Below are 14,902 nucleotides of genomic sequence, written 5' to 3'. Positions count from 1 at the left end.
ACTAGAAAAACTATTTGACTGTGAAAAAAAGAGAAATGTAGAGCAACATGTTAAAGCGTAATTTCACTCTGTCAACATTGACTATTTTTAATCCATATGCTGCTAGCATTAGTAAATAGAAAGGAAAGTATATCATTTTACTTGTGTTTGTTTTTAAACCCCTCCCCCTTTATTTATTTTTAAATAAATTTCTTCTATAACTTTCTGGTTTCCAAGCCTTGGCAAATGTCATACATCCCAGGAGTCTTTTTAGGAGGGGTTTTCTTAGCTAATCGCACCCTCCTGCCTGTACTAGGCTAAGGGCAGATGGATTCCAGGAAGTAAATGCTACATGCATCATCTGCCTTTACTCAAGATGGCCACGGCCAGAAATGTTAAGGAGGTGTTTTTTCAAAGTGATTTCTTAGTAAAATAAAGAATGGAGAAATGAGTGGATGGGTGAGGTTGCTTTGAGTATGAAAAATAAATAAATAGCATTTTTGGTTTGTGGATCTCAAATGCAGTAAAGTTCTGCTTTTAAAAAAAAAATGGCCAACGCAAGTACATTTTAACATGCATTTAACACGTGCTGAGTGCAACGTAGGTGGTGTGAATCCAGCTTTACGCTTTCAGATATCTTGCTATGTGTGACGAGAACGCACCTTGTCCAGTACCTATATATATTTACCTTGTTGCCATTTACACACCCTGTTTTCTATTCACTCTGCTTTCATCCTTTTGTACTTTGGACAGAATTGTGAGTAACAGGGAGTGCAGCTTATCCTGGCATTCTAACAAACTAAAGTCAGATTATTGAGCTTGCATTTTTTTTTTTCTTTTTTTACTTGGAATATTTAGCAGCAGTGTAATATGTTGAAAGGGCAGTGGCACCTCTGAATTCTTTTTACATGCACAGAAATTTGACATGTCTGAATTTTTTCTTTTTTACGTAGAACATCCTACATTCGGGGAGAGCAATGTATCCAAACGTTCCAGGTATGTAACGTTCATTCTTCTTTTTGTAAATCTCATCCACGTTTTATAAGTAATTGGGGTAAAACTAGCTCGTTATTAGAATCAAGTTTTACTTCAGGATCAAACCTGAGGTTTTTTGAGGTGTTGACTGTCTTTGGAGTACTTTGTCTCTTTAAATGTCTGGAAGCTACAGATGACCATAATGGTCACAGCCTATAAGAATAGAAGTATGGGAAGGAACATTGGAAAATGGAAGGTCTGAACTCCCAACTGCACAGCTGTTCCAGGCCAGTGACCCACCAGGTAGTAAACCCAGAATCAGAATAAATACCCTTGCTCTTTCCTCTTTACAAAACAATCAGCAGTTGCAACTTCTATATTTCTATCTGCTTAAGTTGTGATTGATGACCATAGAGTAGGCTTGACTGTAGTTGAGCATTTATATGTCTTGAAGTTGTGTTACAGCAACATTTTTGAGTTGTCATCTGAGCAAGAGGCAAGGGTCAGTCTTCTATTCTAGTGACAATAGTCTTAGACGGGAATTGGGGAGATTGGAAGTAAAAAGATGTGGACAGCCCAAAAAAAAAAACCAAAAACCTTTGAAAGGGTCCTCCTCCTCCCCCTACCAAACCCCAAAGGCTTTCTTTCAGACTATAACCTGAATCTGGACACGGGCAGACTCAAAAAAATTACAATTACATTTTAAAGCGGTAGTAAACAGCATAAACAAAAAAAAGAAACATTCGAGCCCAGGCAGCATTGCATACTAGCCCATTATGACACTCGCCTGAAAACAAAGCTCTCCAGTGGTGCACTGTGCTAAGGGTGCTTGCATCCTCACCCCATCTTCATTCCAGGTTTGTGGGCTTCGGCGATATGAATGGGTGAGTCGGTGATGAGAGTGCGGCAGTCTCTTTATGGCATGGTACAGAAGGAATGGCATGCGCCGGTGAAATCACCGGCTGCATCTAAAGTAAATGTCTCCTAAATGGTGCATGTTTAGGAGACATTTACTGTACTATAGGTAAGCTTTATTGTAGGCTTGCCTATAGGTAAATGGCATACATGGGAGTTTACTCCCACTTTAAAGTTGGCCCCTGCATCAGTATATTATTTTTTCCTTTTACTCTCCATCCCCATGTATGCTGATCAGAGCAAAGTGACGCCTTGCATAATCTGTGATTCCATTCAGGGCTGAACAATTTCCACCTGGAAATTACTGACACATTATGACAGTACTGGGTAAGCACCAGCATCTTCAAGAGGAAGGAAAGTAGTTCATTTATCTCCATACCCATAAGTACTGGCAGCGGAACAAAGGAAATGCAAGTATATACAGAAGGGTGTCGGGCAATAAAGTTAACCTCATGCTAAAGGGTAAGTATATAGCCAAAGCCTTTGAGTAGGTATTGGATTAGGATTAGGACTCCTGTTGAGTTTTTATAGCTGACTCTATCCTATTGCACTCCTATTAGCTATTACTCTCTAGATAAATAATAATAATGTATTTGTCCTGATGGCCACTTTTATTAAGACAAAAATGACTGGAAATCCAAAATTTTTGAGTTGTCACCAGAACAAGAGATGAAGGAAAAATCTAACAATGGGGACACCTTTTCTGGTGACAGCTGTTGAAGAGATTTCCCTCGTTTTGGATATTTTCTCTCACTTTCTATTGCGTCTTCAAAACAGGAAATGGAGGGAAATCTTCCATAAAAATTAAAACGGACAGGGATTTTAACTCTTCTCTACTCTTGTAAAAAAAAATAAAAAAAAAATGTTTTGGCTATGCATGCTGTATATAGTTACTTTTTAGGTAATACAGTTTGCTCCATAAATAAAAATAAATGACCGACAGTTTCCATGAAGACATTTCAGTCAAAGGGAATGTGGCTAAGACAACACAACGTGGATTTTGAATAGCTGTCTAAATGACGCATGAACAGCTCAAATCCAGAGATAACCAGCGCAATGATTTCTAATCAATAACATTTGTTTGAAATGTCTTGCAACATTTTTGTTTGCACTAGGAAAGTGGCGCAGTATGGGATATTTAAAGCTGAAGTTTATGTGTTCCTAAATGGATACATGGGTCCCTCATGGAACCCAGAAAGTAGCAGAAATCGCTGTAGTAGCAGTGGCTACTACAGTGATTTCCATGTTTCACTGGGAACCCACATATATGGGACTTACATACTTGCACTGGTCCAAGCTGTAACAGTATAAAAATGTCTATATAGAAGTTTCATTTCCATTTTTATTAATGAGTTCTGTTCTGTAGGGGACAAAGTACATGTAGCACTTTTTTCCCCCATCTTCCTATGCGCTGTCAAAGGCTAGCTGTGAAGTAATTCAGCCCCCCCCCCCCTTTCTCCCCCTTTGACTGTCAACAATGCAGCTGCTTTGACAGCCATCACTTTTCTCCATCTTTAAGCACTTGTCCGAGACAAGTGTTCCTCAAGAAATGAGGAGGGGAGAAGATCTTTCAGCTAACATGTTTCAGGTAAGTGACAGAGCCAGAGAAACATCACATAGGAACTAGGTGATCAACTTAAGGGTCACACTTTTTTTCATTATGGTGACAGTAAGGGAGGGATATATATATATATACACATACAGTGCCTTGCGAAAGTTTTCGGCCCCCTTGAACTTTTCAACCTTTTGCCACATTTCAGGCTTCAAACATAAAGATATAAAATTTAAATTATTTGTGAAGAATCACCAACAAGTGGGACACAATTGTGAAGTGGAACGAAATCTATTGGATAATTTAAACTTTTTTAGCAAATAAAAAACTGAAAAGTGGTGCGTGCAAAATTATTCGGCCCCTTTACTTTCAGTGCAGCAAACTCACTCCAGAAGTTCAGCGAGGATCTCTGAATGATCCAATGTTGTCCTAAATGACTGATGGTGATTGTCAGGTCACCTTGAGGCGAGGTGACAGATGTACACTGTAGGGATCAGGAGTGCACCACAAGGTTGTGGACCCTACAGCTGACTGCTGCAGACGGCGGACAGATCATATACATATATATATACATTTTTTATTTTATTTTTTGCCATCTGTGTCCCTTCACTTCCTGTCATATAGCCAAAGCAGGAAGTCATGGGGAATCCCTTGTTGAAAGATTCTCCCTATGTTCCTATCCTGGTGACTACAACATTTTGGGATTTCCTTTCATGTTCATTGGTGAAACAGGACAAAATGAAGAGGGTTTATCTCCCTTCCTGGGACAAAGGAAAAACTGACCGGTGTTTTAATCCTCCACTCTATCCAAAACTCTCTCCCCGAGAGAGAGAGAGAGAGAGAGAGAGAAGCATGACGTCACATTTTATTCTCCCATTGGCCACAGTCCGGTCCCCCCCCCCAAAGTCTAAAGGGCTGTAAACTGGCCCCATTTGTTCAGAAAGTTTGAAGACCCCTGTTTTAGATTATAACCTGAATCTGGGGATTTACTAGAACAAACGCAGCTCATGCACACAGGCTGCTAAATATACATCGTTAGCGGAATGTTTTACATAAAAATACCCTCAAAAGCTCAGCATACCAGAGTTCTTGTGACCATAAACTGACTTTGTAAACCACAATGTAATCCACTTCAAATGTATGTTTGCCACTTTTAGAATTGTAAAATGTCCTGCTTGTCTGTCTTAACAGGACAACCCGGTTACCCACCAAACCCTGCATATCCCCCTGGCACCAATCCTGCATATCCTCCTGGCACCAATCCTGCATATCCCCCTGGTACAGTGCCTCCTGCCTACCCTCCTGGACAACCTGGGTATCCTGTAGGCCAGCCTGTCTACCCCCCTGGGCAAAATATCTATCCTCCAGGACATGTACCACATCCTCACCATCAGCCTGGCTACCCTCCACATGTTGGACCTGGAATGCCAGGATACCCAGTAAACCCCATGATGCCTGGATACCCCATGGATAAGAAAATGAGGAAAAAAATGAAGAAGGCAAACAAAAATGCATATAAGCATGCACATGGAAGGGTAAGTGTCATCATATATGGGCAGTGTTCATGACGGGTACTTCAAATCTTTTTGCCATATGATTTAATTTTAAAGGTCATTGTCCTCTTTGGTATATGGTATGTTTTTTTTTTTTTTTTTTTTTTTTTTTCTGCAGGGTTAAAGCTAATTCATAGTCAGTTGCTTGTAGATTTGCTTCAGAAGCTGGTCAAACACCTCACATTCTGATCATACAACCTTCCTAAACTGGAACTCCAAGAAAAAAAGTACTGTTTGTTTATTGTAAATGGTCCAGAGAAGTTATGTATAATCCTTTTGTCAAGCATCAAAGTCTTTTTACTTAAATTACCACTCTTATTTCAAGATCTCTCTATGCCTCACCTAAGAGTTCCTGTTTTTATATACAGCATGATACTGCATGGGTGAGAAGAGATCCAATGATTTACACGCCCCTCCTCTCCTCACAGCCTTTTTACAGAAAGCCTTGTATTCAGTGAAAAGAATACAAGGCTTTTTGTGAATGGTTAAAGAGGAAGTAAACCCTAATGGGTTTACTTCCTCTTTGATTCCCTGCAAAGGTAAAGCATAATGGACTACTATGCATCGCATAGTAGTCCATTATGTGTCACTTACCTGACACAGGAGCCAGCGAAGTCACCGCTATCCCCTTGTGTACAGAGCATCCATCTTCTTGGTGGTTCTCACTGCTCAGTGCGCCTGCGTGCCGCTGTCTGCAGTGCCTGTCTTTTGGCAAATATCTCCTAAACCATGTAGGTTTAGGAGATATTTCTTGGACCTACAGGTAAGCCTTAATCTAGGCTTACCTGTAGGTCAAAGTGGTTTGTAAGGGTTTACAACCACTTTAAGGAGAGATGAAGAGGCGTGCGAGCATCACTATCCTGTACACAAGCCAGAACTATTCGTCTGAGCTGCAGAGGCTCATGGCTCATTGACAGTTTTCAGTATAGTAAAAATACAATAAAGTAGCTTTGCCTGGAGTTGGACTTTTAGTACATTTAGAATGTTTAGAGAAAGATATATTAAGCTGGGACTCGCAGCATACAGTTGAAATACATGGTTGAGTATTGATTTACCTGCTAAAACACTGAAATGATGTTCAGCCAGTCTTGTGAAATACATATTAATACACACTGCATAGCTATAGCCATATGTCCCTAAATTGTGACATTATTATACCATTTCAGATTGTGTCCTTTTCATGCACCTAAACATTAGACTATGAAAAAAGAGCATCATCTCAGTGGTGATTAAAGCGGAAGTAAACCCATTGATTTAATAGTTTCAAAAAACAGTTAAATTCCCGGCATGCCGGAAATGCTAACTGTCACATTAGTTGTGCTCTCAACCAAACTGCCAAACCATCCAATGGCTGGGGTCATAACTGATCACATGTGCAGCATCATGACAGTTAAAGATTAAGCAGAGGCCAAGATGGCAGCTTCCTTGGCTGAAAATATTAGGAGGGTTTACTTCCACTTTAAGTGTCCAGTGGCTAGGCAGGCAGTCCTGAAAGCTGCAATGCTCAAATAGGGTGTGACCTGTATGGCTATGCAATCTGACAGGATTGTGAATCATAAGGCTGATCACACAGAATTGCTTCCCCTTTTTTTTTTGGCAGGTTTAGGTACAATAGGAATCACTTTAACCACTTCCTACCCCCTATATAGCAAAATGACCACCGAAAAGTTGTTCTGTTATCCTCACTGGACGTCATATGATGTCCGGCAGGATAAGCTGCGTTTGCACGCCTATCGGGTGGTGTGTCAGTCTGACACACCACATTACCGATCTTGGTAAAGAGCCTCTGATGTAGGCTCTTTACCACATGATCAGCTGTGTCCAATCACAGCGTAAACAGGAGAAGCCGTGTATCGGCTTTTCCTCTACTCGCACTGACAGGTGCCAATAGAGGAGGGCCAATCGGCTGCTCTTCTGACAAGGGGGGGTTCTGTGCTTGTAATCAGCACATTGGTCACCACCAGGGATGCCCACCCATGACCACCAGGTAAGCCCACTAGAGCCCATCAGGGATGTCAATCAGTGCCCGTTAGGATTGGCACTATGTGTGCACATCAGTGATGCCTGCCAATGCCACCTATCAGTGCTTCATATATGTGCCTCATCTAGTGCGTGCTCATCAGTGAAGGAGAAAAATTACTTATTTAGAAAGTTTTGTAACCGAAACAAAGAAAGTATTATTTTTATTTTCAAAATTTCCTGTCCTTATTTTTTGTACTACAAAAAAAAAAAACCCAGTGGTGATCAAATACCACCAAAATAAAGCTCTATTTGTGGGGGGAAAAAATGATAAAAATGTTGTTTGGGTACAGCATCGCATGACCACGCAATTGTCATTCAAAGTGTGACTGTGCTGAAAGCTGAAAATTGGCCTGGGCAGGAAGGGGGGGGGGTAGTGCCCAGTATTGAAGTGGTTAATATTGAACAGTTATGAAATGGGCCTTTTTTGGACCTTCTCATTTCTTGCATGCAGCTCCAAAGCCATTTTCAGATTTTTCTGTTATGCTGCTATGAATAACTTTTTTTTTATTATTTTATGACACCAACGTGTTAATTTGTTGGGGAAAAACAAGCCTTTGGTGGTATTGTCCCCCAAGATTATTATTATTATTATATATTTTTTTTATTTTATTTGTATAAATATTTATTTATTTATTTTTTAAATATGCTTGCTCCCTGGTTGAGCAGCAATGTTTTTTTGAAAGAATCAAAGAAAGAAAAAAAAAAAATGGCCACGGAGAGAAGTGGATGAAAGGAGATAATTGGGGATAACTGTGAATTAATCAGGTGTTAAATAATAACAATTTGGCTGTGACCAGGCCTTTTTTTTTTTTTTTTCCTCTGAGAATAGATGCAGGAGCTTCCCCTTTCTGAGTCAGTGCCGGTCTCCGCCCACTACCCATCTCCAAGCACTGTTCCTTGATTCCCCGCAACCAGTGAACCCACCTCTCATTACCGCCCCTTTTAGAGAATAGAGATCCAGGTGTCCTTTTGTAGTGCTAAGTAATTTGTATGTAATTTGTTAATGATAAAAAAGGAAAGCAGTAAAATAGATCCCCTGCAGCCAGCAGCAATAGACCCAACCCCCCCCCCCCCCCCCCCCCCCCGCCGCATACAAAAAAATACCACCCCAGCAACAATAGACCTTAAGCAGCAACAACAGAACTCCCAGCATCCATAGATCCCTTCCAGCAACAATTGAGCCCCCCAGAAACCTAAACCCCCACCCAGCAAACCAGCAACAATAGACCTCCATGCAAGAAGAGATTCCCCCCCCCCAGCAGCCAGCATCAATGAACCCCTCAGCACAATCCAGCAACCCTTGCCATTATATACAATACATTCAGTACTGGAGGTGCCGGGAACTCCATTCCCACTCAATAAAAGCCCTGGTTGTGACCATGAAACTGAAAGGATCCCGGCATTTACACACCCACACTGTTGTACCCATTGCTGTATGACAAGGCTCAAAATTTCAAGTCCTGAGCTACTAGCCAGGCCTTCAGAGTTACTCACCACTAGTTGCCCCACCCAACTCCTACCCTACCCCCAATTCCTCCTCTAAACATGCCCTCGTAAATTATAATATTTTATTTATCACAGTCAGGTCAATGAAATATGATTGCTAGTATTGGTTATTTTATTTTTATTTGTTTCCTTTTTACTCAGGGTAATAATTGCACTGTATAAGGAAAATAAATAACCAATACCAGCAATTGGCAATCATATGTCGTAGATCTGACTGTGATAAATAAGGGTAAAATATGATTGGCTACTATAGGCACTGTACACTTCATTACTGCCATGTAAAGTAAAAAGCTACCCCATCTGGGCTCCTCCACAATTTACCGACCAGGGAGGGGTCTTGATGTCTAGGTACTTGTCTATAGTCCCAGCCAAAAGACTAAAGATGGAGCTTTGGGTCAGAACCGGAGCAAAGCAGGCCAAGAGCAGGCATCTGTAAAAATCGGTCTCAAAGCCAATGCTGATGGGGAACGGAAAGGCGCACAGTCCCTATATCAGCCACCGTCAACGAGACCAGGACATAACTGGTGGCATTTTTTTAGAGTACTGTTGACCACAGCCATGCAGACCAGGGTATTCCCCACAATGGACAGCACTGCGATGATCACCTCCAGAGCAATGTAAGGGGCACTTATTTTCATTTCCACTACTGGTTGAGAAGATCACATCAAGAGACAGTTGGAGGCATGTGTGGGTAGGAGGATGGATCCCCTGCTGGAAGGACTTGGCAATCCATCAGCTGATCAGAGCCGAGCAGCAGGAATGCAGCTCATTATGTATAAGGTGCCCAGCTGTCACAGTCCCCGCAGGAATTATCACAGTGCTCCTATGATATGTAGCACCCTCCTGGATCTGGGCTCTCGGCACCATGCACTCAGCACTCTTCTTCACGTATCTCCAGAGCCTCAGTGGGAGGGCACTCTGATCTCGGGCAGATGAGCCACCTACTACAAGAGGACATCACCCAGATCAGAGGAGGCGACCAGCCATCCAGGGACCCACATCTGGACACAGGGACAGCCAATCTGATCCGGAGGAGCTCTGTGCAGACCCCGCTAAGCGTTGCATGCATATGGGACGCCTCCCTGCCCCTCTGCTATATGCCTCTACTATAGGTCACTGCAGGCCCTTACAGCTCCCATACGAAACTCCTCCCCCACCTCCCACTGACACGCCAATTACACCTTGTGTGGAGAGCAGTCACATAGTTATTGTAGATCAGACTCCAGTCGTAGTACACTGACTGCCTGCTTGCTCCTCCTATACGCCCACATCACCGGAATCCTTCACTATGGGCTTCGCACTCACCCTCATCTTATATCCACTCGCCAAATGCAAGCAGGCAAATGGAAATTTTGAGGGCTGCTGTATGATCTAGATAACCCAAAAGTTCCTTTTAAATACTTGTTTCCTTATCTATAATATATTTCTATCATAAATAGTAAAATGTATAGTATTTTCAGTGTAATTTTCTTTTACTTGCAGGAGTTTAGCTTGATATACAGTGCCTTGCGAAAGTATTCAGCCGCCTTGAACTTTTCAACCTTATGCCACATTTCAGGCTTCAAACATAAAGATATAAAATTAAAATTTTTTGTGAAGAATCACCAACAAGTGGGACACAATTGTGAAGTGGAACGAAATCTATTGGATTTTTGAAACTTTTTTAACTAATAAAAAAATGAAAAGTGGGGTGTGCAAAATTATTCGGCCCCCTTGCGTTAATACTTTGTAGAGCCACCTTTTGCTGCGATTACAGCTGCAAGTCGCTTGGGGTATGTCTCTATCAGTTTTGCACATCGAGAGACTGAAATTCTTGCCCATTCTTCCTTGCAAAACAGCTCGAGCTCAGTGAGGTTGGATGGAGAGCGTTTGTGAACAGCAGTTTTCAGCTCTTTCCACAGATTCTCGATTGGATTCAGGTCTGGACTTTGACTTGGCCATTCTAACACCTGGACACGTTTATTTGTGAACCATTCCTTTGTAGATTTTGCTGTATGTTTGGGATCATTGTCTTGTTGGAAGATAAATCTCCGTCCCAGTTTCAGGTCTTTTGCAGACTCCAACAGGTTTTCATCCAGAATGGTCCTGTATTTGGCTGCATCCATCTTCCCCTCAATTTTAACCATCTTCCCTGTCCCTGCTGAAGAAAAGCAGGCCCAAACCATGATGCTGCCACCACCATGTTTGACAGTGGGGATGGTGTGTTGAGGGTAATGAGCTGTGTTGCTTTTACGCCAAACATATCGTTTTGCATTGGGGGCAAAAAGTTGGATTTTGGTTTCATCTGACCAGAGCACCTTCTTCCACATGTTTGGTGTGTCTCCCAGGTGGCTTGTGGCAAACTTTAGACGAGACTTTTTATGGATATCTTTGAGAAATGGCTTTCTTCTTGCCACTCTTCCATAAAGGCCAGATTTGTGCAGTGTACGACTGATTGTTGTTCTATGGACAGACTCTCCCACCTCAGCTGTAGTTCTCTGCAGTTCATCCAGAGTGATCATGGGCCTCTTGGCTGCATCTCTGATCAGTCTTCTCCTTGTCTGAGCTGAAAGTTTAGAGGGACGGCCAGGTCTTGGTAGATTTGCAGTGGTCTGATACTCCTTCCATTTCAAAATGATCACTTGCACAGTGCTCCTTGGGATGTTTAAAGCTTGGGAAATCTTTTTGTATCCAAATCCGGCTTTAAACTTTTACACAACAGTATTATGGACCTGCCTGGTGTGTTCCTTGGTCTTCATGATGCTCTCTGCGCTTTCAACAGAACCCTGAGACTATCACAGAGCAGGTGCATTTATACAGAGACTTGATTACACACAGGTGGATTCTATTTATCACCATCAGTCATTTAGGACAACATTGGATCATTCAGAGATCCTCGCTGAACTTCTGGAGTGAGTTTGCTGCACTGAAAGTAAAGGGGCCGAATAATTTTGCACGCACCACTTTTCAGTTTTTTATTTGCTAAAAAAGTTTAAATTATCCAATAGATTTTGTTCCACTTCACAACTGTGTCCCACTTGTTGGTGATTCTTCACAAAAAATTTAAATTTTATATCTTTATGTTTGAAGCCTGAAATGTGGCAAAAGGTTGAAAAGTTCAAGGGGGCCGAATACTTTCGCAAGGCACTGTATGTGTATGCTTTAAAAGTGTGTGTGTGTGGGAAATTGTTTATATATATATATATATATATATATATATATATATATATATATATATATATATATATATATATATATATATATATATATATATATATATATATATATATATATATATATATATATATAATTTATACAAACACGGAAATAACGGATCAAAAAAACAGACATGCTGCCTATGTGAAAGGGGCACCAGGCTAGTTAATGTTCTTAAAGCGGTAGTAAATTCAGCTTTTTTTTTTTTTTTTTTTTATCTTGTGCCTACAGCTAAACCTATAATAAGGCTAACCTGTAGGTACAGTTATTATCTCCGAAATGTGCACCATTTAGGAGATATCATCCATATTTGTAGAAGCCAGTGACTTTATCGGCGCATGCGCACTGCGTTCTCAATGGGTGGCCCAGGGCACAAACCCGTAAGGAAGACCGAGGGAATAGGGAAGCGCCAACATTGGTGACAGCGTGCCACTGGAAAGCAACATCTTAAGGGAAGTATGTCATATGTGATGCATACTAGCACATGGTGACTTAAACCGTTTGGATCCCCAATTATTATTTTTTTTAACTGAAATTTGCTGCTGCTTTCATTTTATCACTTTTCAGGAGGAATAAAGCTTTGTTTCAATCAACTGTAAGGGTATCAACTAATCTGTAGATTAGAACAATAGCACAATCTTCTTTTTTTTTTTTTCTTTTTTTTTTTGTAAATACTGTAATAATACATTTCTTTACTACCTGAAATTTACTATGATTTCCCTTTTTAAAGTGATATTAAAGGAAAGTGTTATATTAAAAAAAAAAAAAAGTTATACTTACCTGCTCTGTGCAGTGGTTTAGCACAGAGTAGCCGCAATCCTCCTCTTCTCAGGTCCCTTTCTGGCTTTCCTGTCCCCTCCCTCCTGCCAAGTGCTTACTGAGCAAACAACTTGCTATGGGGGCACCCAAGCTGCTGCTCTGCATGTCCATTCACACAGCACTGCGGCTTGGTCCTGCCCCATTCTCTTCTTAATGGCTGTGATTGACTGCAGTGGGAGCCAATAAACTCCCGCTGCTGTCTCAGCCAATGAGATGGGAGAGTCCCCAGAGAGCCAAGGCTTTTGTGCACATTGCTGGATAATGATGGGGCTCCATTAAGTATTAAGAGGGGCAGGGAGGGTGGTTGCTTCACAACTTCAGCCTTTAGAACCACTTTAATTAAACTTCCTATTTTGGTTGCATACAGTATGTTTGAACAGAAGGGATTTTTTTTTTTGCAGTCAATTTATTGGGGAAATGGCTGGTGTTTTGGCACTTCAATCATCATGGCACCATGGCTGTTATGGTGTCAGGGTGATTAAAGCGCATTATTTCTATTACATTGTTCTATAAAGGGAAACAGTTCAACTCACCATAATGCAGAATCAGTGGGAGCCCCAAGTGTGTCACTTGCCACCGTCGCTTGCCACCAAATGCAGATTGTGACTTGCCACGTCACCTGCCACACATTGCGGATTGTCGCTTGCTACAATTGTCACTTTCCTGCTAAGGTGGGGATTGTCACTTCCTGTGTCCCGGAGTGAAGCCAGGCAGCAGAGAGATGATGTAATCCCTCTGCTGCCTGCACAGTGAGGGCGGAACTGCATGGGTGGCGACGGGCGCTCAGAGATGACATCTCTCTGCTTCCCTGCCCGCTCACCTTCAGACTGGCCTGCCCACTCACCCAATGAGCCGCTTACTCGCCCATCGAGACGTCCACTCACCCACCCGTTGAGCTGCCCGCCCAGTCACTAACCCACTGACTGACCCGCCACTCGGCTCACCAAAGGCAGGAACTGTCATGTCCGTCGCGTCACTATGCCTCAACATGTTTTGCATGCTCAATACATCATCAGGAAGCTTCCTGATATTATTTGTTAAAGAGGAAGTAAAGGCAATTTTTTTTTTTTTTTTTTTTTAAGCACACCCTGTAAGGCAAAGGCATAATGAGCTAGTATGCATAGCATACTAGCTCATTATGAATAACTTACCTGAGAACGAAGCCCCCGAAGCGGTCCTCCATCTTCCTCTTCGCCATTGCCATGGATCCCGGAGTGACTTCCGGGTCTCGCGGCTCCGGCGCTGTGATTTGCCAGAGCCGCGATGATGTCACTCCCGCGCATGGGGACCAACACTCGCGGCATATCGCCGCGGCCTGCACCAGTGCGCCTGCGCGCCGCTGTCTACGGGTAAATATCTCCTAAACCGTATAGGTTTAGGAGATATTTCTTGGACCTACAGGTAAGCCTTAATCTAGGCTTACCTGTAGGTCAAAGTTGGTTGTAAGGGTTTACAACCACTTTAATTTGATGTTTCACATTGGGGTGAAAACACTTTAGCTGCAGCTGATACGTGTGTGTGTATATAAATGATTGATTTTACAATTCTATATATTTTGCGCCAGTGACAACAATATAAATAAGTAATAATAAATAATTAAATAATAATTATAATTAAATAAATAATAAATAATTCTTGAAGATGACTGTGTGGAGTCTGTACTTATACTAACTTTCCTTCCCCTTATTTTTTCAGAGATCTTCATCATCCTCATCCAGCAGTGACTAGAAAAGCAGAAACCTTGCTTGTTGGAGAAGCCTGGGGATTATCCCCTAAGTAGTAGCATGCACAGTTTATGTATTGTACGCTATACAGCTACAATACATACCCTAAACTGTTGTCATCACAGATGAATTCAATCTTTCCTGCAGAGTTCTAATGCATTTACACTGCAAGAACAACACTATGCATTCCTGATTTCTGTACATTATTACTGTGATGTGAATATAACTTAATTCCTTAACCTGCTTCAAATAATAAAGTTTTAATTTTCTCTGCGGTGAGTCTTCTGTACACAAATACAAACTGCTTGTGCTTTTGATTATGACTTTTTAATAAAAGGTGTGTGTTAGAGATCTCTATCTCACCTTTGTATAGATTTCCTGACACTCCCTGCCCTTCACAGGAAGTTAGGGTAAATGTCTCAAATAGGACTACAGCCGCCAAAAAAAGGACCTAAACTGGACATCTAAAGAATGGCTCAGTGGGCCAATGATGAGTCCTAAGGGGTGAATAACCAGATGTCCATGCATCTGCCTGACCACTTAAAAGTCATGGGAAGAGCTGCTTCTGTGCTAATTTTTTCTGCATGTGGTGCTACGAATGGAATAAAGGCAGACTACTCATGGATAAAAATAACTGTAAACAGAAATAATTTTTTTTATTA

General features: G+C 41.6%; 1 protein-coding gene across 1 annotated transcript; it reads left to right on the top strand.

The window, feature by feature from the left end:
- Positions 1–607: 607 nt before the first annotated feature.
- PRR13 (proline rich 13) lies at positions 608–14,509 on the top strand. Its single transcript, XM_077483844.1, has 4 exons — positions 608–736; positions 933–975; positions 4,613–4,956; positions 14,212–14,509. The coding sequence occupies exons 1-4, from the start codon at positions 623–625 to the stop codon at positions 14,242–14,244; spliced, it is 534 nt and encodes a 177-aa protein (XP_077339970.1). The 5' UTR covers positions 608–622; the 3' UTR covers positions 14,245–14,509.
- The last annotated feature ends 393 nt before the right edge of the window (positions 14,510–14,902 follow it).

Source organism: Lithobates pipiens, unplaced genomic scaffold (genome assembly GCF_037356315.1).
Source record: "Lithobates pipiens isolate NorthernLeopardFrog02 unplaced genomic scaffold, aLitPip1_a1.2 Scaffold_16, whole genome shotgun sequence".
In the NCBI taxonomy this organism is placed as follows: Eukaryota; Metazoa; Chordata; class Amphibia; order Anura; family Ranidae; genus Lithobates; species Lithobates pipiens.
The sequence above is the reverse complement of the archived record's forward strand: the minus strand, read 5'-3'. Positions and strand labels throughout refer to the sequence as shown.

Excerpts from the sequence above, each read along its gene's own strand:
- PRR13 (XM_077483844.1), top strand. The coding sequence starts at position 623 with ATGTGTGACGAGAACGCACCTTGTCCAGTACCTATATATATTTACCTT. Across the intron at positions 976-4,612 it reads AATGTATCCAAACGTTCCAG|GACAACCCGGTTACCCACCA; the intron begins GTATGTAACGTT and ends CTGTCTTAACAG. Across the intron at positions 4,957-14,211 it reads ATAAGCATGCACATGGAAGG|AGATCTTCATCATCCTCATC; the intron begins GTAAGTGTCATC and ends TTATTTTTTCAG.